Source organism: Centruroides sculpturatus, unplaced genomic scaffold (genome assembly GCF_000671375.1).
Source record: "Centruroides sculpturatus isolate CEXI.00-Female unplaced genomic scaffold, Cexi_2.0 scaffold342, whole genome shotgun sequence".
Classification (NCBI taxonomy): domain Eukaryota; kingdom Metazoa; phylum Arthropoda; class Arachnida; order Scorpiones; family Buthidae; genus Centruroides; species Centruroides sculpturatus.
This window is the reverse complement of record NW_019384666.1, coordinates 584894-606715: the sequence shown is the minus strand read 5'-3', so window position 1 is coordinate 606715 and position 21822 is coordinate 584894. Positions and strand designations below refer to the sequence as shown.

At 29.6% G+C, this 21822-nt stretch overlaps 1 protein-coding gene across 1 annotated transcript in view; it reads right to left on the bottom strand.

Moving 5' to 3' along the window:
* Nucleotides 1–21822, bottom strand: part of LOC111626662 (putative RNA-binding protein EEED8.10) — a 57011-nt gene that overhangs the window by 27200 nt on the left and 7989 nt on the right. The window contains exons 3-8 of the mRNA XM_023370121.1: nucleotides 15110–15193; nucleotides 7953–8034; nucleotides 7715–7865; nucleotides 6747–6839; nucleotides 3375–3488; nucleotides 1836–1933 (exon numbers count right to left, since the gene is read on the bottom strand). Coding sequence (XP_023225889.1) covers nucleotides 1836–1933; nucleotides 3375–3488; nucleotides 6747–6839; nucleotides 7715–7865; nucleotides 7953–8034; nucleotides 15110–15193 — 622 coding nt within the window. The remainder of the gene's footprint in view (nucleotides 1–1835; nucleotides 1934–3374; nucleotides 3489–6746; nucleotides 6840–7714; nucleotides 7866–7952; nucleotides 8035–15109; nucleotides 15194–21822) is intronic.

Genomic DNA, 21822 nt, shown 5'->3' with positions numbered 1-21822 from the left:
AATTCTATGGCATTTAAATTATTCTGCAATGAACAAAAAAGATGATAGTCTGAGGGAGTAATATCTGGAGAATATGCAGGGTGAACTCAAAACATCTCAGTTAAATTCTAGAAGTTTTTTGGTGACATTTAACAATATGTGCAATCTTGAATTATTATGATGGAATACCACTCCCTGTCAATTTGCAAGTTCCAGATGTTTTTGATCCACTGCAGCCTTTAGTTCATCCAGTTGGAGACAATATTTATTGGACTTAATTGTTTGGTTGTTGGGTAAAGCTCGTAATAAAGAACACCTTTCCAGTCCCACCAAACTGAAATCATTACTTTTCTGGGATGCAAACCAGCTTTAGGTTGTGGCACTGGAGGATCACCTGGCTTATTCCAAAATCTCTTGCATTGAATATTGTTGTAAACAATCCATTTTTCATCACCTGTTATTAATTGCTTTAAAAAGAGATTGTCTTCATTGCGTTTTAAAAGCGAATCACATACAGAAACACATTCAATAAGGTTTCATTCATTTAAATGATGGGGAACCCAAACATCATAATGGGAAGTGTATCCAAAGATAACCAAATGTCTGACAACAGATGTTTGGAATATTTTTAAGATGTCGGCTATCTCTTGTGTTGTTTATGCTGATCATTTTGAATTAAAGCCATTACGGACTCATCTTCTATGGCTGAAGACCGTCCTGACCGAGGTGCATCTTTAAGAGAAAAATCTCCCTCCCTGAATTTTGAAAACCATTTCTGGCATGTTTGATCAGATACTGCAGCCTCCCGATATTCAGCACATATCTTTTTTTTTTTTTTTTTTTTTGTTTTTTTCACATTTTTTTCTTTTCAGAAATAATAGCAAGGTTGCGGCCAAAGTTTTCATCTCTAAAACACGAATATCAAACACCGATATCTTGTAAACGGCACTTGATGTTTGACGTTCACATTTTAGAGATGAAAACTTCGGCTGCAACCTCGCTAATAGAGCATGAGATGTCAAAAATGCACCTTCTTATCTTCTATTTTAATGTTATTTTTTCTTAAAAGACAACAAAATTTTTAAAAATAGCTGTAATTAAACTTACGTAATAAATATGCAAATATTTGTAATGTCAACCTAAACAAGTTAAAACTTGATAAGTATGACAGAGGCACCACAGACAAGCGCTTATGTAAATACCCAAACAAACTTTCGGTTCAATCCAATACATAGAAGTAAAGTATTAAACATTACAATATTTACTCTAGTAATTATATTTAATTCAAAGACTACTTCATAGCACTAATTAAAACATAAAACTTCTACATTTTTAAGCTAAAATTTATAAAAACAGATTAGGAGATTATTTATATCAATTAATTTAATTAAGATATCTAATTTAAATAAAGAAAATATCAAATATGGAACAGGTAAAAATAATAGTTAAATAATTTCAAATGAAGTCATATTTTTTTGTAAATATATAATACCATAGTTTTAATAAATTCATGCTTTACAGAAGAGTTAAAATGAATTTAATTACAAAAACAAAAGTTTTATAACATTAATTATTTTACATTTAATATTGTAAATTTAGAAATATATTATGTTTAATTTATTTTCTTAATTTTTCATAAATAAAATATGACTAAATTTTTTAAGATAGTATTATCATTTAACATATATTTTATGTAACAGTAAATTATTTAAACAAACAGATGTTATTTTTTAACAACAAGATAAAAATTAAGTAAAATACAGTAGAATATAAGTAGATAAAAAAAAAACTTTAAACAGAAAATATTTTTTAACTGTATAAAGCTAAGGTTCTGTGTAAATATACCATCATCTTACTTTTAAATTTGGACATTTTTTTGCCAATTGATGAATTGAAACATTTGTAGCCTTCACACCAGACATATTAATAACTTCTAAATTAGGGCAGAACTGAGCTGTAAAAAAATGTAAACAATATTATTACAAAAATTTTTATATTTATTTGAAAACAACAAATAATTTTTATAATCATATAAATTTTTGTATAGTTTTTTTTTTTTAACTAACTAAATGAACAAAGGTAATTTTTTCATTGTCTGATTTGCTGGCAATGCCAAAGCTTTCCCCATTTTATTGGCCATTTCATCCATTGTTGCTTCTGTAGCATGTGTGTAACTATTCCTAACACATTGACAATCCCACCAAAGTGAAAGGTTGCAGCCAAAGTTTTCATCTCTAAAACATGAATATCGAACACCGATATCTTGTAAACGGCACTTGATGTTTGATGTTCACGTTTTAGAGATGAAAGCAACCTCGCTAATAGAGCATGAACATTACTTAACTATGAATGATTAATTCATTTGAAAAATGACAAACAAAATACAGCAGTATCACAGTATTCAAACAGTTCCCAATTCAAACAAATGTCATCTTCTAGAACATATTTTCGATTAATAACATATTTTTATTTTGTCATTCATAAAAAATTGTAATAAAAAAAATGAAGATGTTGCTGATATTTCTGGTCAAAATCAACAAAACAGATCAGAAAATGACAATACTTTGCATAAAGAAAACACCCTAGTTTAATTAAAATTAATATTAATGTGTAATACAGTAATTGTGATTGTTAATTATTGATTGGAAGTTAATTATTGATTGCTTTAATAAACATATTTCTCTTAGTAAAAAAAAAAAAAAACAAATGGTATACTTTTGTTTTTTTTTTTTTTTTTTACTAAGAGACTAAACTTTTGAAATCTAACCCCATGTTTTGCATTAGTCCTTTGTTTCATATAGCACAGATTTACATAATATGGCACTTTTTTGGAATGTAACTACCATGTTATATTAGGGATATCTGTAGTTTCATTCTAAAAAGGATTTAAGGGATTATTTAAAGGGTTTAGACATAGACATTCATTGTGTCCCATTTTTGTAGATATTTAAAAGATATTCTATGTATAAAAAAATTGAAATAAAAATTTTAAGATCTTTTAAATCCATCAAAAGCTCTTAATCTTATATTTCCAATGTCCTTCAATTGCATATTAAACAAGAAATTATAAACAATCCCAATACTTTTAATTTATACAAATTTTCTATTAACATGATTTTAAGAATGATTGTATTACAATTTTGTATTTAAATATAAATATTTTCTAAAATTAAATCATAGTCATTTTTAATAAATAACATATAAATTAAGATAAAACAGAACAAAAAATTTTTAACAAACTAGACATAATAAATGACAATAGTCTAGTATATCAGTAAAATGAACAATTGACATGTTTATTTTATATCTTATATTTTGTTTTTATATCAATACCAAAAAAATTTTATTATTAAGGATATTTTTAAAAATGATAACAGAGTGATATATATACAAACCTATGATTTCCAGAGCACGATAATCTAAAACATGAGATGCCGAGTATAAATCTAAAATTTTTAAATGAGAGGAACATTTCTTCAAAAGTGAACTAAGAATAGCATTGGTTAAAACTGAAAATAAAATAATATTAAATATTATTTTATAATATTAACATATTTTAATAATTGTAAATTAAGGATTATACAAAAAGTTATATTTTATACTAATTAACATGATTACAATTAATATATGATTACAATTTAAAATTTAGATATTAAATGGATGTTTTTAAAATTTTTTAATTGAATGATTTTTTAAATAATATTTTAATAATTTCTATTGATTCAAGATTTTTTGTATATATTTACGTGTCATTTTAATTTTTTAATATTAAATTATACAAAATCTTAATTTTCAAATTGTGATATTTGTGCCTCTGGTATTACTTGGACATATACATAGTAAAATCCAAAAGTTCAGGAACTTGGCATTTAGTTCCTTGCATCTTGAATAGTTTAAAACATTGATGCACAATCAACTTCAAACTATTCCCCTTGGGCAACAATAGACTTTTTCCAATACTTGTACAGCTTCTGGAAGCATTGCTTTAAGCCATCTTTTGCATCCATCTGTAATGCCTCCTGCAATGCTGCTTTTACTTCATTGACATCAAAATGATTTCAGGCCATTTATGACGAATGGACTCACATATTATGTCCAGATATGTGGCATTTGGATGAGCCCATCCATCATAAATAGCCTGAGATGATTTGAATCATCAAATGAGGTAAAATCAGCATTGCATGAGACATTACAGCAAAAGATGGCTTACAGCATTGCTTCCAGAAGGTGTATGAATACTGTAAAAAGTGTATCGTTGCCCAAGGAAATTAGTTTGAAGATGATTGTGTGGTAATATTTTAAACTATAAAGTCATTAAGTTAAAAATGTTAGATTTCAAGGGCACCATAAGATGGGACTATCAGTTTCATTACAGATGGTGCTATTAATCAGTGAAAATGGGATCAATTTCATTTTCTTAAATGGAAATCGCAGTTTTCTTTTTTGCATACTCTGATTCTACATAAAAAATATACAAACTTTTATTTATAATATTTTTTTTAAAGATGCACTGATCAGAAGTTATGGGCATTTAAAGTTTTACGTGACTACTGTATCCTGCATGTGTGAATCTGCGAATATCTGCAGGGGGAAAAAAAGCTGTTAGCAGGCTATTATTATTTGGTGAAATCAAGACCAATGTCTTCTCTTTATGATAAACTTGATGGCTTTAACATGCTGTGGCACGTTTTTGTATCAGTTCATTATTTGAAGAAAAAGAATGAGTCCATCAAATAATAATGGCTTCCTAACAACTTTTTAGCATTTTCTTTCCTTTTTTAGTAAAATTTACAGACATTCACAGATTCACTTGAACATAATATGACAACCATGTGAGACTTCAAATATTCATACTGTGTTTTCACAGATTGTCTGGCATGTCAGACTATATGAGGGAAACCACAAAATCAAATATTTCCGTACAGCAAAAGCCGGTTTATCCCAGGGAATGCTGGCACATTGGTTTAAGTGAGATTATACAGCCCTCTTGAGGGTGCGTGAAAAAAAAAACAAAACAAGTTTATTTTTATATACATATTTATATTATATGTTGCATGGCACATCAGACACCAGTTTTTATTCTACATTTATGAAACCATCAAAAACTATGTTTAATTTCTGTATTTTGTCTACTTTCTAAAGATGTAAAATACTCATGGAATGCCAAAAGTGTTTTTATTATGTTTATTTTATTGTAATTTGTTTCAAAAAAGCAAAAAATAAACACATCAAATTTCACAAACTTGCTGTAAATTATCTCAACTTACACCAATTAAAATCCAGTTTGTTTGAAATTTGAAAGTGTTATCTTTCAAGGTCAGGGTAGATTGTTAGTGCAGCCCTGCACTGACTAACTACTTCTACTATTACTACTGTTAATAAGCCACTAATTTTAAAAATAAAACTGAAAATAAAATCTGTTTAAAAATTAAAAACAAAACACCATTTATTCACTTTCAATGTTCCGGAATACAAACTTTTGCCGACTGACCTTTCTCTGTAAGCTACTTGACCATCAAAATTAAAATTTCTTTAAAAACACAGTTTAAAAATCAAAACTGGCAATGCCACATGCAAAGACATCATTTTTCCTTCCATCCTTACCACTTGGGTATGGTAGAGCTTTATATCTACTAGAAATAGGCACTGGTACATGTAGATTTTTAGATGTCCTCGATGATGAATCAATGCAAAACAATTTCAATTGTAGAATTCTGTCAAAAGCCACTAATTGTTTTATTGCCCTGTAAATGAAAAAATGGAAACTCTCTTCTTGGTTTAACTGGCATGCTGGTCTTCTCCGGTTATATCTGGCATACCAGTCAATCTGTGAAAATACGGTAACTTCTAATTAGTGCATCTTTCAAATGTTTTAAATAAAAGTCTGTTTATTTTTATGTGGAATCAGAATATGCAATAAAAAATAGGGATTCCCATTTAAGAAAATAAAGTTGACTCCATTTTCACTGACTGTAGTGTAATGATAACCCCATCTTGTGGCCCCTTGAAATATATTATTTTTGGGTTTAGTGAGTTTTTGAAGGATGCATATTTTTCAAGTTATTCCACTGGATTGATTAAAATGGTCCACCCTGTATACATATATGTATATAAATGTACACTAAACAATATACTGCATTTTAAGTTAAAATTATGCCTGGCAAAACAGACTGTTCACTAGCTTTTTCATTTAAGCTGGATTAGACAAATATATCATTATAGATGTTTAAGGAATGATCTACAAATTATGCATTTTTAATACATTTTTATCATATTATTTTGACCCAAATTCTATTTCTGATTAAAGTGTTCATCATCAGAATTAATCATTTAAATGTCATTAGTTTTTAATACAATCCAGCATATTGGTAGTTATTCAGAATACTTATGTAGCTTCAGATTTTGGAAGGGTATTTGCAGGAAGTTTGTAAAATTCTGACATAAAATAATGAAATAATAAAAATTATTTTGAGAAAATCAGTTAGAAATTTATATCTAATTTTAAAATAATTTTGAAAAAATGTATTTAGCAATTTTTTCTGATCATAATTCATTTCAAATTGACATGACTGAAAATAGAATAGCTAAAATTTGATTTAACAATCTGAAAAAAATGCAAAAAACTTATCTAATTCAATTTTTAAGCTAAATACTCAATTATATTAATTATAATAAAACTGATTACTATACACAATCTAATAATTATTACATAAATATTTAGATTTCAAATTGTTAATTGTGTATGTTATTAAAAATGAAATACTTACAAGAACCTTTAAATATAGAAAACATATTTTTAAAATGTAGTTCATGCTGAGAATGCCACATTTTCAGACAGACACTTTTCCATCTTTTACATACTGAAATAAAAAAATAGTTTAAATTAATATTTTATTCTAATATTTTTTTACAAGAATATTAAATAAAATAAAATACCATAACATATATAATAACCTGATTCAATTAATATTGCTGAACAATCTGTTAGATTATTTGGCAAAATAAAACTTTTTATCAAAAAAATAATAGTAGTTTTTTTAATAATTGACATCTGATAAAATACGGACACCATTCCAACTCAACCACAAAACATTTCCAAGCAACCAAGTCATATTCAAATTACTGGTGTTAAATTTTAAGCACAATTTATCTAATTTTTAATGAGAATTTGTATGAAAAGAACTATTCAGTAACTGACTCTTTACTGAGAAGTCATAATGTCTGATAAAGTGCATTTTTGATTGATTATGTTTTAAGAGTTTAAGAGGTGTAAAAATGAAACAACTTAACTGAAAAATATTTGCAATGTGTTTGAAAATAATGTGGTAGTGAAACAAACGTACAAACTGTAGTTTAAAAATTTCATTTTGTTAATTTTGACTTGTGATAAACCTGATTCTGGAAAAACTACTGGTGGCTAATGACAATTTTTTAAAACCAAACAGTAACAGAAAATCTATTGATAACATCCCAAAAACTAGCAGAAAGAAATGAATGAATGTTGATTTGAATTTGAAATTTAAAAAGTGAAATTACTTTCCTTCCAACCCAATAATTACTGAATTAGTTCCAAATTATATAACTAGAAAGCTCTAAACAAATTAGTTATCATCATGCTATTTCAATGTCTAATAATAGTCAAATGAGAGTATAGCAACAGCTTGTTATTATGATTATTGATTAATCAAGTTATTGAATGTTGTTTTATACATATATTATGTATTAATTATAATACCTCTTTCAATTTTAACTCTCTCTTTAAGTTCTAAATAGGAAAATATTATAATTAACACATCATCATTGAAGTCATTGATGTGTTCAATTTTGCTGCCAATATTTCCACTCATGCTTGTTGATTCCGATGTATCATCATCTTCGGTATCATACTAGAAACAATTTAAAAGTTTAAAATATATCTACTTATAGAGTTAAATTAATATTCTAAATCTATAGTTATAATTAACAAATACTACCTGATCTTGATCAAATAAACTTTGTGCCTCATTTTGTAATCTTGTTGTTCTCTTTTCATCTGCAGGAAAAATCCTAAGCCTTCTACAAAAAATTAAAAATAATAATAATCAAATTTAATTAGAAACATGTACTGTCTTAACCATGTACTGTAATCAATTTTGTTTGATATTTAAAACAACTTTACATGGTAAACTACATATAGTCTTTATACATGAATGTTTAATACCAATGAATAAATTAAACCTACTTTTATAAAAGTATAACGAAAAACATTTTCTAGTTAAAGGCAATCTTAACCATTGTTGTATCTCTCTTTCCAGAAAAAGGATTGCTATATAAAGAAGTTTAAATGGTATTTATTCTTACCTTTTATAAAAAAACTTATCCAGATTATGTATTAGCATCATATAAACATCTTTATATATTACAATTCCAATTTAAATCTTTTATGACAAAAGGAATCTTAAAATTGAGAACATTTCATCAATGTTAAGATAAATATTAACAGTTTAAAACAAACTTCTTTCATAACCAGTTAAACTGAATATTTTTACACAAAGTACAAAATATAATACAGATTTAATATGCAGGAATAACTAGTATGTTTTTTTAATTTAAAAATTTAGTATGTGTAGCATTTTGTAATAAATAATGTTTACAGCAAGGTATTCTAGAACATCATTTGTCATAGCATCTATTTGTTCTAGCATACATTGAAATATACATATTTAAGGGTAATCGATTTAAAGCCTAGAGCTAAGTTACCATCTAACAAAACCATTTAAACAGGAAAAACATAATACAAAATAAAAAATATAAATGTTAAAATAATAGCATACCTTACTGTGTTTATATGTTGATATTATTGAGAGAAAAGAATTACATTTTCTGGGGAAATATAATTATAAAAAAACATCTCAACACCACTACTTCCAGTGGTGATATTCAGCGAGTTCCCACCAGGTTCGGTCGAACCCGTTGTTAACATTTTCAAAGTTTTCCGAACCTTGTTAAACACATGTAACATTTCTCAATGGTTTTGATTCTTTTAAAAAATATATTAAAATATACATATTATACTCTGTAACACTACTAAACTAGAGCCTTCTGGTGCACCATTTGAGCGAAAAAAAATTGTTAAGGAAAAATTTTCTGTTAGCGAACCCTTTGTTAAATATTTCGAATATCACCACTGACTACTTCAATATAACATAGGTGTTTTGAAGTGTTGAGATATCTAGATACAATGATATTAGATGGAATACAGTAATAATTTCATCGACAGAAATGCTCTGAATATGTAGACCATTTATTTATTTAGTACCCTTCAAAATTTGAAGTATTACTGTATATAAATATATTACTTTTTAATCAACAACAATAAATTTCGAATTAATTTTAAATTCACTATCTACGTGAAGAGCCCAGACTGGGTAAACCAATTAGTTAAATTAGTGTTAAATAATAACTTTTTTGGATTTCAAGGTAGATATTATCGACAACCGGAAGGTATTCCAATGGGATCCTGCATAGGTCCTAGATTTGAGGAGTTGTGTATGATCATAATTGATAAAGAAATCAATAAAGCCCAAGGTATAATAAGTTACCAAAGATATGTAGATGGCTCTTTCATCGTCTATGATAAAAGCATACTAGATATTGACTCTTTCGTTTATGAAATTAATTTAATAAATAAAAATGTTCAATTCCAATGTGAAAAAGAAGTAGATAATAGACTGAATTACTTAGATCTTACTATAGTTAGATTAAATAGTAAATTATTATTTAAAAAGTATGTTAAAGATTGTGCTACCAGTAAAGTTATACACTTCAAATCTAATATGTCTTTATATATAAAAAAGAACATTTTCAGGTGTATATCAACAAAATGAAAGAGAGAACAACCTTGCAATATGATCAAGACATGGAAATAAAAAATATAATAAGAATTTTAGCTTACATAATTACCCTAAAACATTATTGTTTAAGTGATTAGAAACAAGTAAAAGGAAAAGAAAAAATGTCACATTAAATAGACAACCAAAAGTTGTTAAGACTTTGTGTCTTAAAATAGAATATGTTTTCAGTGTTTTTGAAAAATTAAAAAATGAATTTAAAAAATTAGATATTACAGTCGACCCCTATAACACGGTAGATATGTTCCACTTTATAATAATTTCACGTTGTAGGATTCCTTAAATACATGACCCAATCACAGCCCAGCATGTGTGCAGTTTATGGACTACAGCTGTTTGAAAAGTTTTCTTCCATAAAATTAATCGATTCTAGACTAATTTGAGTCAACATTTCCAAAACACGTATAATTTTTTAAGGAATAATCCATATAAACTACACTATAAACAAAAATTGTAGGCTTACTTACTGAGTGTGTACCGTTCGATGACGCCATTGCTTAAGCTTGTTTTCATCGCGGAGCAGCACACCAAATGGTGGGCGCATTTTCTGATAAGTTATTATTCTGCAAAAAATTTGTTGAACTTTGGAGACATCATTAATAAAAATAATTTTATGGCCATTGAATAAGAAATGTTTTTTCACAAGAAATGTATAAAATTACAGTACTGTATTAAACTTACAGTACTTAATTTATATACTGTACAGATGATAGTGAACTCAACTTATCCGCCTAAACTCTCCGTAGCGTGTAAGTAGTTCAGCTGCTCGTCCACTATTGGTCCAGATTCGACCAATCCTGTCGCGACACGAGTCAGCAATGACGTATTACTGCATTTTACGGGTCTCTTTTAGCATCTTTATACAAATACAGTTGCAATTTTTTCGCCACGATATATGAATCCTCTTTTTATGAACCCGCGTTATAGGGGGGTTGACTGTATTTTAGTACCAAACCATACAAACACCATAGCAAAAATGATTAACAGTAAATATGAAAGTAACACACATAATGATTTAGAAAAAGATAATGTAGTTTATTCATTAGATTGCAGTTGTTCACATAAAAAAAGATACATTGGTGAAACCAGAAGAAAATTAAAGACAAAGATTAAAGAACATTAAAAACAATTTGATATCATCATCAGTGGCACAACATTGCAATACCAAAGGTTATGAAATTTTAAAGGATAGTATCAAGAGTATTCTGACAGAAAACAATCAATTAAAAAGAAGACTACAAGAACACCTAGAAATTCTGAAAATACAGGAAGACATTAGAATTAATAACAACATGGGACTGAAGCTATATGAGGGGTGGTTTGACATCATTTTTACATAACCTTGAAACAGATGTGGGAGTCTAGTCACATCACATTGTAAAATGAATTGTAACAAGGCAGCTGACTTCACACAGTCTTACGGATCAGGTGTATTTGTTTTTGTTTAAAGTCTGGAAACCAATCATTTTAATAATAGTAAGTTCATTGTTAGTTTCCCTCCCTTTTGGTTTTTAATATAATTAACAATATTTATTATTAATAGTGGAACCGTCTACCATAATTTGGAAAATGTAGGAGAAAATAAGACATTTACTGGTCTGAAATAATATGATATATCACATTGTCATTGTATTAAAAATTTTATGCTCGATAGTTTTAATTTTTTTAGTATATGGGTTACATTAAAAATTGTAAATATAGTGACCTGTATATATTAGATCTTCCTTTGTATTGGTTAACTATTGGTATTATAATTATTATGTTGTTGCCATGTGTTTGTAAGCTGATGAGGGGTCCTTGTACCCGAAATGCATCCTTACCTAAATTTGAAATGTGATTATTAAAGACTAACTTTTTTGTAAAAGTTCTGGTCCTTCTTTCTGTTGGCCTTGGTGTGATAAGCCCTCCAAATTGTTAAATCCTATTTATTAGGTTATCTAACTCTATCTAACAGAAAAAGTATTCCATATTTTGCCAGTTTACACAGAATAAAATGCTAAATTATACTTTCTATGAAATTTTGACTACTGGTTGCTATCAATGTTTCCTCTAATTTTTTTGTAGCTGAGCAGAACATGTACTTCTTTGAGCAAAAATATTTTTGCTGAGCAGATACACAGACAATCTTATTTTTTTCCTTTAAAAATTAAAATAATTAATTATAAAGTAAAGATTAAAATTCATTTTAAAACATACTTCCATACAAAATATTATCTTTTGTCAATGATTTAATGTATTTAATCAAAATATACATAGCAATAATCATGTCGCAGACAGAGTGACAAATCAGTAAACAACAATTGAAATCAGTGTGCATGCTCACCTGCGCAGCACATAAATTCTCGTGCACAACAACAATTTGAGCAGTGCGCAGTTGCACAGCCACACAGCTTACAGGAAACCTTGGTTGCTATTATAAGATATTAATTCAAAATAATAGAGTTCCAACACCAGTCAACTTTATTGAACCAATATCTTACCGATATATGTTGTGAACAAGTCGAGGAAGGCTTTGTTGACAAACTCCATGCATGCATTATGAGATTCACTCCAAAATATTTTTTAAAGACCATGAATACTCTAAAAATTTTTCCAATTGATACTAATCTTGCCATTACATTTCATTAACTTTTACATTGTATATCACATCTAAAAAAAATTCATTAAAAATTTTAATTAAACTAGAAAAAATACAATCCCTGGTCAAAAGTATGGAATATTGTTCACTTTTCAGTAAGTCATTCAAGTCAGCTTAGAGTTTTAAAAAAAACAGATACTAAATAATTAATTCTTTTTAACGAAATTTATTTGCAATCTTGTGCAAGTAACAACAGAAAAGAGATGAAAGCAATTATATAAAGAATTTAAAAAATAGCATTTGAGCACTTGAGCAACATTAGACAAAAATATGGAATATAGTAATTACAGAGACAAAGTATGGAATAAAGTAAATTAATTCTGCATGGGACCACTTTTGATCTTTATTACTTCTTTAATATGTCTTGGTAATTAAGTGACTAAGGCCGCGACTCCACTAGTGTAAAAACAAGCATAAAACCCTCATCATGAATACTTTTAATTATGTGACCTATTTGTGTTTGTACTTGGATTGCTGTGGAGTCTGGCTCTACTAGAGAAGTTTTTACTTCGACAGTTCTATATGTGATATATCGATATAAGGACAACGATTATTTGAGGGGCTGACCGGGGGTAGAGTCGGGATAGTACTCTTTACCAGTTATTCGGCATCTAGTTGTTAAACTAGTCCTCTGTTTGTCAAAAAAGGATGACTAAACTCTGAGTGTTGGAGGGACTTATGATTTGAGTGGGGAAAGGAATGTGAAGACGTGTGATTGTAAGATCTGGTCTCCTTACGTCAGGCTCCCGTCAATTACATGGGCTATCACGCGGTTACTTTTTATTATAAATACCTGTTGAATAAGTTGGAGTGCATAATGAATAAAATTGTTTATAAAACAACAAATTTAATATAACTAAACTAAAGAATGAATGTATTTATGAGTGATGTTTGGAGATGGTAAAGAATGAATACAAAGTAAAATACACAATTGAATCAAATTACAATAAATGGAGTTGCCAGTGTACATTTGGGACTTATCCCATAGGGAGATCAAACTATCTGACTTAAATCTAAATTTAACTTAATCGCTCAAAATCTAACACTTATGTGTGGAGAGAGTTTACATCAATCTAACAGATGTATACTACCTTCCAAATTTCCGTACGTATCTTGTATTTGAATGCTGTGTTCTCGTTCAGGATCTGGGAGACGTTTAGGAATCATAACTTCTACGAATGCACTATTACAATATGATTGACATCTATATGGCAGTCCTCTTATCTTGGAACGGACTTCACCGTAAGTTATATGGCAAGTACTTCTTTCGACGAACTGCCTATGGCATGTTCGTACCTCGTTGAACTGCCCTGAGTGGCGGGAAACTCTCCTTTTTATACGAGTCGACAGCAGCTTCTGATTCAACTTACTACTCATTGTAAGAAAGAAGGAAATGAACTTCCTATCAAAATCGAAAGTATTGACATCCATTGTTCGAAAAATTTGTTAAAGTTATAAAATATTTTCCAATTGAAATGAACACTAATTCCTTTTAAAAAATTACCTCCCTAAATCCAGATTCTCACAATTATATTCTGTGATTTTTTTTTATAGTATAATTACAAATGTAGTAAAAATAATATCTTTACTTTCATATATTAACTTTTTATTATCATATTATTAAGATACTATACTGCCCTTATACACTTAGCTTTTTTATTATATACTTATCTAAATTGAAGGATTTTCCTTTGGCCATCCATATCACTTGTTTTAGGCATCCATTATTTAATTGGGATACATCTTGTCATAGATACATGGATACTTTCAGATGTTCTTGATAAATATTTCCAGGTCTATTCCAGATCTTTTCTAAGTAGCCATGAGAGAATGTACATAAAAGCTCATTTTCCACCATTTTTGCACAATGTCACAATGACATAGACTCTATTAGTAAACTTCTGATTGATTGATGGTACTGTTTTATGGATGTATTCACGTCGAAAGTTGAACACTGCTCAACTCACTTTATGCTTGTTTTACAACCTGCTCCAGCATAAAATATCATGGTCACATGATTAAAAGTATTTATGGCAAGGGATTTTACACTCATTTTTATGCTAGTGGAGTACTTTTCACATAAGTTTGCAGATATTTTTGTCCAGCTGGTTCAAATAGCACTCTTCAATTTGGACAATGAAGCCAGTTTATTTTTTCAAACCAGTTTCTTCAAAACATTCCACAAATTCTCTATTGGATTTAAATTCAGGCTGTTTGGTGGCCAATCTAAATGTGAAATGTGTTTTTTAGGAGCCATTGACATACTGTTTTAGCATGGAGAGAAAATGCATTGTCATTTTGATAAAGTCAGATTCACCAAAGTCTTCCTTTGCTGTTTTTAGTACAAACTTGTCTAAAATTTCCAAGTAAATCAGAATTATATTTATACTATATTTATTAAGTGAACAATAGTGATAGTCCTGAAAAACAATGCACGAGTAAAAAAAAATAAATAAACCCATAAAAACCACTTTACAAGCAAGGCAAATGCCAGAAATAATAAACATAAATATAATTGAAAAGTGACATTAACAAAATGCTATAAAGCAAGGGGCAAAAATAATAATTTTTATAATAGAAAAATATTTAATAGTAAATTTACCTTGAGTCTAATTCAAAAAATTCTGGAGATGAATTTCTAACTTTTTCTGCATCTTCACCTTTTGCAAATGTTACAAATCCATAACTAGAAATATATAAACAATGATGATGTAATATGTAATATAATTTTTTAAATTACATTATTTAAACTTAACATTTTATAGATGTTTAAATAAATTAATAAATAAATGACATATTGCTTAAATAAATTATAAGTTTACTTACATCTTTAAAACATAAATTTACAGTAGACCCCCCTATAAAATGGGTTCATATAGTTTGGATTCTTATATGACAGCGAAAAAATTGAGACTGTATTCATATAAACACGCTAAAAGAGACTCGTATAATTCAGTAAAATGTCATTGCCGACTCGTGTCGCAACAGGATTGGTCGAATCTAGACCAATAAACCATTGAGTTTAAACAAGCAGCGGACCTACTAAAAACCATTTATTATTTAACGCCCATAAAAATTATATTTATATTAATGATGTCTCCAAAGTTCAGCAAATTTTTCGCAGAAAAATAATTTATCAGGAAACGCGCGCCCCCATTCGATGCGCCGTCCACGACGAAAACAAGCTTAAGCAATGGTATCGTCGAACGGTGCACACTCGGTAAGTAATCCTACAATNACCGTGTTTCCCCGAAAAAATAAGAGTGTCTTATATTAATTTTTGCTCTGAAAAATGCGCTAGGTCTTATTTTCAGGGAATGTCTTATTTTTTCCAGGAAGAAGAATTCACATTTATTATTGAACAAAAAAATTCCCAATTTGAACTTAGACGAGAGTGACGTATATCCGGTGTGTCGAACTGTCGCCTTTTTATAGCGTCAACATCGGACTCGCTGACCAATTAGTGCTTACTGAACCGTAGCACTATGCAAATGTCATGTGGTTTATCAACCTTCTTGGCCCCCGAAATGTTTGATAAAGAAAATATGGCCCGCGGACTATGATAAGTTGGACAGCGCTGGCATAGTTTATATGGATTATTCCCAAAAAATTATATGTATTTTGGAAATGTTGAGTCAAATTAGTCTAGAATTGATTAATTTTATGGAAGAAAACCTTTCAAACAGCTGTAGTCCGTAAACTGCATACGTGCCAGGCTGTGATTGGCTCATGTATTTAAGGACTCATAGAAAATGAATTTCATAGAAATTGGAACGTATCTACCGTTTTATAGGGGGATTGACTGTAATTTAATGCTTATTATATTAAAAAATTTAAATCTTAGGATGAAATTTAAATTCAGAAAACAATAACTATTAATTTCTTACACTTTACCACAAGACTAAAGATACTTCACTATAAAATAACAAAAAATAAGACATCAAAAGGATATCCAAATAACAAAAGAATTAAATTTTTGGTCTAACAAATGTCTATGTTCCTGCACTTATTGTTAATTCACTTTGTCTCTCTGACATTTCATCAGGATCAGATTTACATACACTGTGTGTTTTAAACTGAAATCCCGAGAAAGTCCATTCAAAAATTATTTTCAACAAAAAATCCATTTAAGGTGACCAAGCCATGACTTATCTAGTTTAAACTACGAGGGATGTTCAAAAAATATCGGACCTTTATTTTTCCTTCGTAAACCAATGATGCACAGGAGATCTCTTTCAGTGGAATTGTGGAGGGGACAGTTATGCACAGTCCTGAATTTTTTCCCGCCTGCAGGAAGCGTCAGTCGCTGGCAGTCGACCTATGAATGAGGAGGTGTAGTGAGTGCTCGCTGGATTCCACTAAGTTGGAAAATGACTGAACAATGTGAGCAGCAATATTGCATCAAATTTTGCCAAAAGCTTGGTGATACCCAAGCGGAAATCATTTGCAAGATTCAGCAGGCTTTCGGGGACAATCCTCGAGGCCAAAAAAAGTGCGGCAGGTCCACAGCAATGTCAAGGTCATGTTGACAGTTTTTTTTTACTCCCACAGGATGGTGTATCGTGAGTACGCACCACAAGGCAAAACTATCACAAAGGAATACTACCAGGAGGTCCTTCATCGTGTTTGTGACGCTGTGCAATGCAAACGACCGAATTTGTGGTCAACCAAAACTTGGCAGCTTCATCATGATAACACACCTGCCCATTCTGTGTATCTGATTCAGACTTTCGTCTCCAAACACAACATTCCTGTGGTCCGTCACGCTCTGTACTCTCCCGACATGGCTCCATGTGACTTTTGGCTATTTCCCAAGCTGAAAATGCCGCTAAAAGGAACCCGAGAAGACATCATGTGGAATGCGATGGACCGACTGATGGCCATTCCAAAAGATGCATTCCAGCAGTGTTTCCAGAAATGGCAGGAGCGCTGGGAGAAGTGTATACATTACCAAGGAGACTACTTTGAAGGGGATTAGAGTTTTGTACCTCAAAATCAATAAATGTATTTTTGCTGACCAAAGATCTGATACTTTTTGAACACCCCTTGTATGCATAAATTTTACACTGTTTCATAATTTAATAGCAATGATTTAATGTTTAGACAATCCTTTTTTTCACATATAGTAAGAAAGCAAAAGAGAGGATTTCTCATTCTTAATGAGTCAAAAATATAAAGTAAAGTATAATTTTCAAGAATAACTTGACTGTATTTGTATTAATCATCTGTCTGTTTTTGGCAGTCCAGCTTCAGCATTTCACATTGCTTTACGACATTCTCCACATCTGTGTTGCATTTTATAATCCTTTACATAAACAATATTAGTTTTATGTATATTAATAAATTATTTCAAATAATAAAATTTATTAAAAAATAATTTATAACAACAAACAAAATGTTGTAATTTAGATAATGCAGAACAAAACAATAATAATAAAATCTTTAGAAATAAACTTGTGGTGCTTAAATTAATTGACTTCTTGGACTAGGACTAATGGCATTCCAAGGCATCAAGGATCAAAATTTGATGCTGGGTTTGTTTTTTCGTGGAATAAGACAATGCAACACAAGGGAGATTCACCAAGAAAGGACTTCTACAGAAAACGTCCCTTATTTAGGTGTTCTACATGTAAAGAAAATCCTGAAAATTTCATCTGGCTGACCTTAAATAGTCACTTAAAATCACTTTTACTCTTTATAAATTTAAACTTGCAAATTATGCAGTCCTAAATGTATTTACTTTAATCCAGAAAATGATTTAGTCTAATCACATAGTGCTCTTTAACTTTCATGTTATCTCTGCTCATTAAAAAGTTACAATGTAACAACCTTAAAATGATTTTTGAGGTCAACAAAAGTCCCATACAATTCTCCATACATTACTTCCTGTGTAATTACACTAACAAAATTAATATATCTTCAGTACTTTTGGAATGTAAAGGATACAAAAGACTTTTGACTCACCCGTATGTAGTTAGTTTCAGGGTCATCTTGATAGGTGAGGCAATAGAATGACTGCCTCAGATAGAAAACTAAGAGGTGTGGCAAAATAAGCAGTCAATAATGTTTAGAAAGAAAAATAAATAAATAAAAATAATAAGCCAATTACAGTAAAGTCCTATAAATGTATTTTAAAGTAGTTTATAAATAGTTAATACAAGAGTATCAGTGCTAAAATGCCTATTCTGAAAGCAGAGACAGCAAAAAGTTTCATCTTAAGCATAAGTTATCATTGAGCCAGCAATGGTTTGTTTTATATTCAGTACAGTCGACCCCCCTATAAGATAGAGATATGTTCCATTCTTTAGGAATCCGATTTCTTACGAATCCTTCCAATCACAACCCGACACATATCAAGTTTACGGACTACGGCTGTTTGAAAGATTATCTTCCATAAAATTAATCGATTCTAGACTAATACGACTCAACATTTCCAAAATACGTATATATTTTTTGGGAATAATCCGTATAAACTACGCTATAAACAAAAAATTGTAGGATTACTTACCGAGTGTCACCATTCGACATTGCCATTGCTCAACATTGTTTTCGTCGCGGAACAGCTCAGCAAAGAGCGGCCGATTTCTAACAACTTATTTTTCTGTGAAAACTTCGTAGAACTTCGGAGACATCATTAATATAAATAATTTTAATCGCCGTTGAATAAGAAATGTTTCTTTCACAAGAAATGTATAAAATTACAGTACTGTATTAGACTTACGGTACCTAATTTACATACTGACAGACGATAGTTAGCGTAAAAATCTCCGTAGCGTGGCGCCACGCTAGACGGCGGAAATTATATATTTAATTATAACAAAGTTACAATAAGTTAATATATAATTATATATACAGTACCTAATTTATATATAATTAATATATAATTATATGTACAGTACCTAATTTATATATAATTTATATAATACTGTCCAGACGATAGAAATCTCTCCGTAGCGTGGCGCTACGGACGGCGGGAAAGTAGTTCGGCTGCCCGATGACGTTTGAGGTGTTTATAGGGAACTTTTACTATTTTTTACGGATACCGGTAGCAATTTTTTCGTAGTTTTATAGGAATCGTAATTATAGGGACCGTAATTATAGGGGGGTCGACTGTATGTCAAATTATACACACATTTCTTTAATACTGTGAAACTAATTATTTTATATGAAAAAAAGAAAAACTATTGAATCATTATTATGTAAACATAAATTATAGATTTTATAATTTTTCATTAAAAGAGATATCACGCTATTAAATTCTTATAAAAATTTAGATAAATACAGTGGGTGATCGGTTAACGAACATAATCCATTCCAAGACTTTGTTCGCTATCTGAATTGTTCCTTAACCAATTATTGATTTACCATAAGTTTTTATGGGAATTTGATTAATTCGTTCAGGAAACTCCAAAAAATAAAAAATATATACTTTCTTATTATGTTTATTTATATCTAATAATAAAAATACATATATACACAGTCTTGCACTTTTATTTGTCATGGTTTTTTCGTTTGAAATGGTTAAAGAATCTGTCTAATGTCGATTGCTTTTTCTCTCCTTCAGGATTATTCAGAAGTAATTAATAGCATTGTAATTGTAGAGATCTCCAAGCCTATTAACCTCAACCTAGTTTAGATTCCATTCTAAGACTGTTGTTCTGGCATCCTCCCACTTCTTCAAAAGATCTTTAATAGCAGATACTGGCATTAATCCTCTTTTTCAAAAGAAAACATATCTCGCCAAGTTTCTTGATGTTCTTCATTCAAGAGTTCTTGGCGTTCTTCTGTCATCAGGTCCGTTTCAGTTCCATTATGAGCTCTTCAATGTTCTTTATTTCTCAGATGTGATTTTTGTTACTCCTTAAGCTGCTTGAGTCTTCTTGATTATACAGTGTCTTTCTTAGATAAGATTGAACTGTGGCCTACCGTAGATGTATTCAAGCCATACTGTCCAGTGATATCAGACATCTTCTGCCCACTCTTTACCTTTGCTATTATATTCTCACCTTTCGAAAATAAAAACCACTCTCGTGAATACTATAAAAGAATTGTTTCTGTCAGAAAAATAAAAGGCTGGAATTACAAGGGAGAGTTTCAAAGTTTAGAGGAATACTATCCAATCAGTATATACTGGATTGAGCGTTGATGTCGTCGTCTCCCAGGCTCTGAAAAATTTCAGAATTGTTCCCTGAAGACAAGGGTAGACCAATTGGTGTTCATTATTTTACGTCCTTTCTTCTTGTGTTTGTTCTGTGAGGTTTTCGTTGTCCAAACATAAAAATCTTTCGTGAAAGTGTTTGTTATCCAATTTGTTCGTAGTCTGAACTGTTCGTTAACCGATCACCCAATGTATAATTAAAATAAATCTTTTAAAACTGTTTTTACTTTGCTGAATAAAATAATATATTTGTAATATTTTCTGAATGGAAAAAATTTCTGATAGCTGAAAAAATTTAATTAGGCATTTTTTAACTTTAGTCTATTTTTGATATTAGGCTTGAGAACAATGGCATTAAGGATACCAAAATATTTGTGTTTTGGGTATTTTTATAATTTTATAGATATCTATGTTATAATATATGTTAAAATTAAAATGCAAGTGACAAGAAGTCAAAGAATTTTCACATTCACTTTTGATGGATTAAACAAAATAAAATTTTAAAATAACAGATTCAGATTCTTCAAAAGTTAAATACAGTAAAATATAACAATAAGACAGCAATGGTGAATTATAATTTTATATGAAACATGAAAAAGTTCTTTTAAATTGTCTTAAACTGACTGAACTTTGATGACAACTTCACATTATCTGGAAAGTAAAGTTTCCAACATTTTTTACTATATGTTGTTATAAAAGCCAGAGTTAGTTGTTATAGTGAAATATAATACAGTAATACCCCTTACGCAATAGGTGGGACTGAGCAGTAACCGTGTAAGTCGAATTCACGTAAGTCGGGATATAATTTCGCATATAAATACATACAAATAATTTTTAATTGGGACCAGAGACTAAAGAAAACAATAATTAAAAAAAAAATGTCTAATAAAATCTTAGATAATACACATATGTATAACAAATTAGGCCTATATTATTTTACAATTTTTCACATTTACTTGATTATTACGCCATAATTTTAACATTGTTTCCATCTCAGTGATAATACTGTGAAGTTTACAAATGATGCTCGAATTTAAAGATTGAGCATTTTTCACAGCTTCGAGAATTTTTTCTTTGCCTTTTATAATTGTTCTGACCGACAATTCCGGTAGATCAAACTTCTTTGCCAATTCACAAATTTTCATTTTTGTATCGAA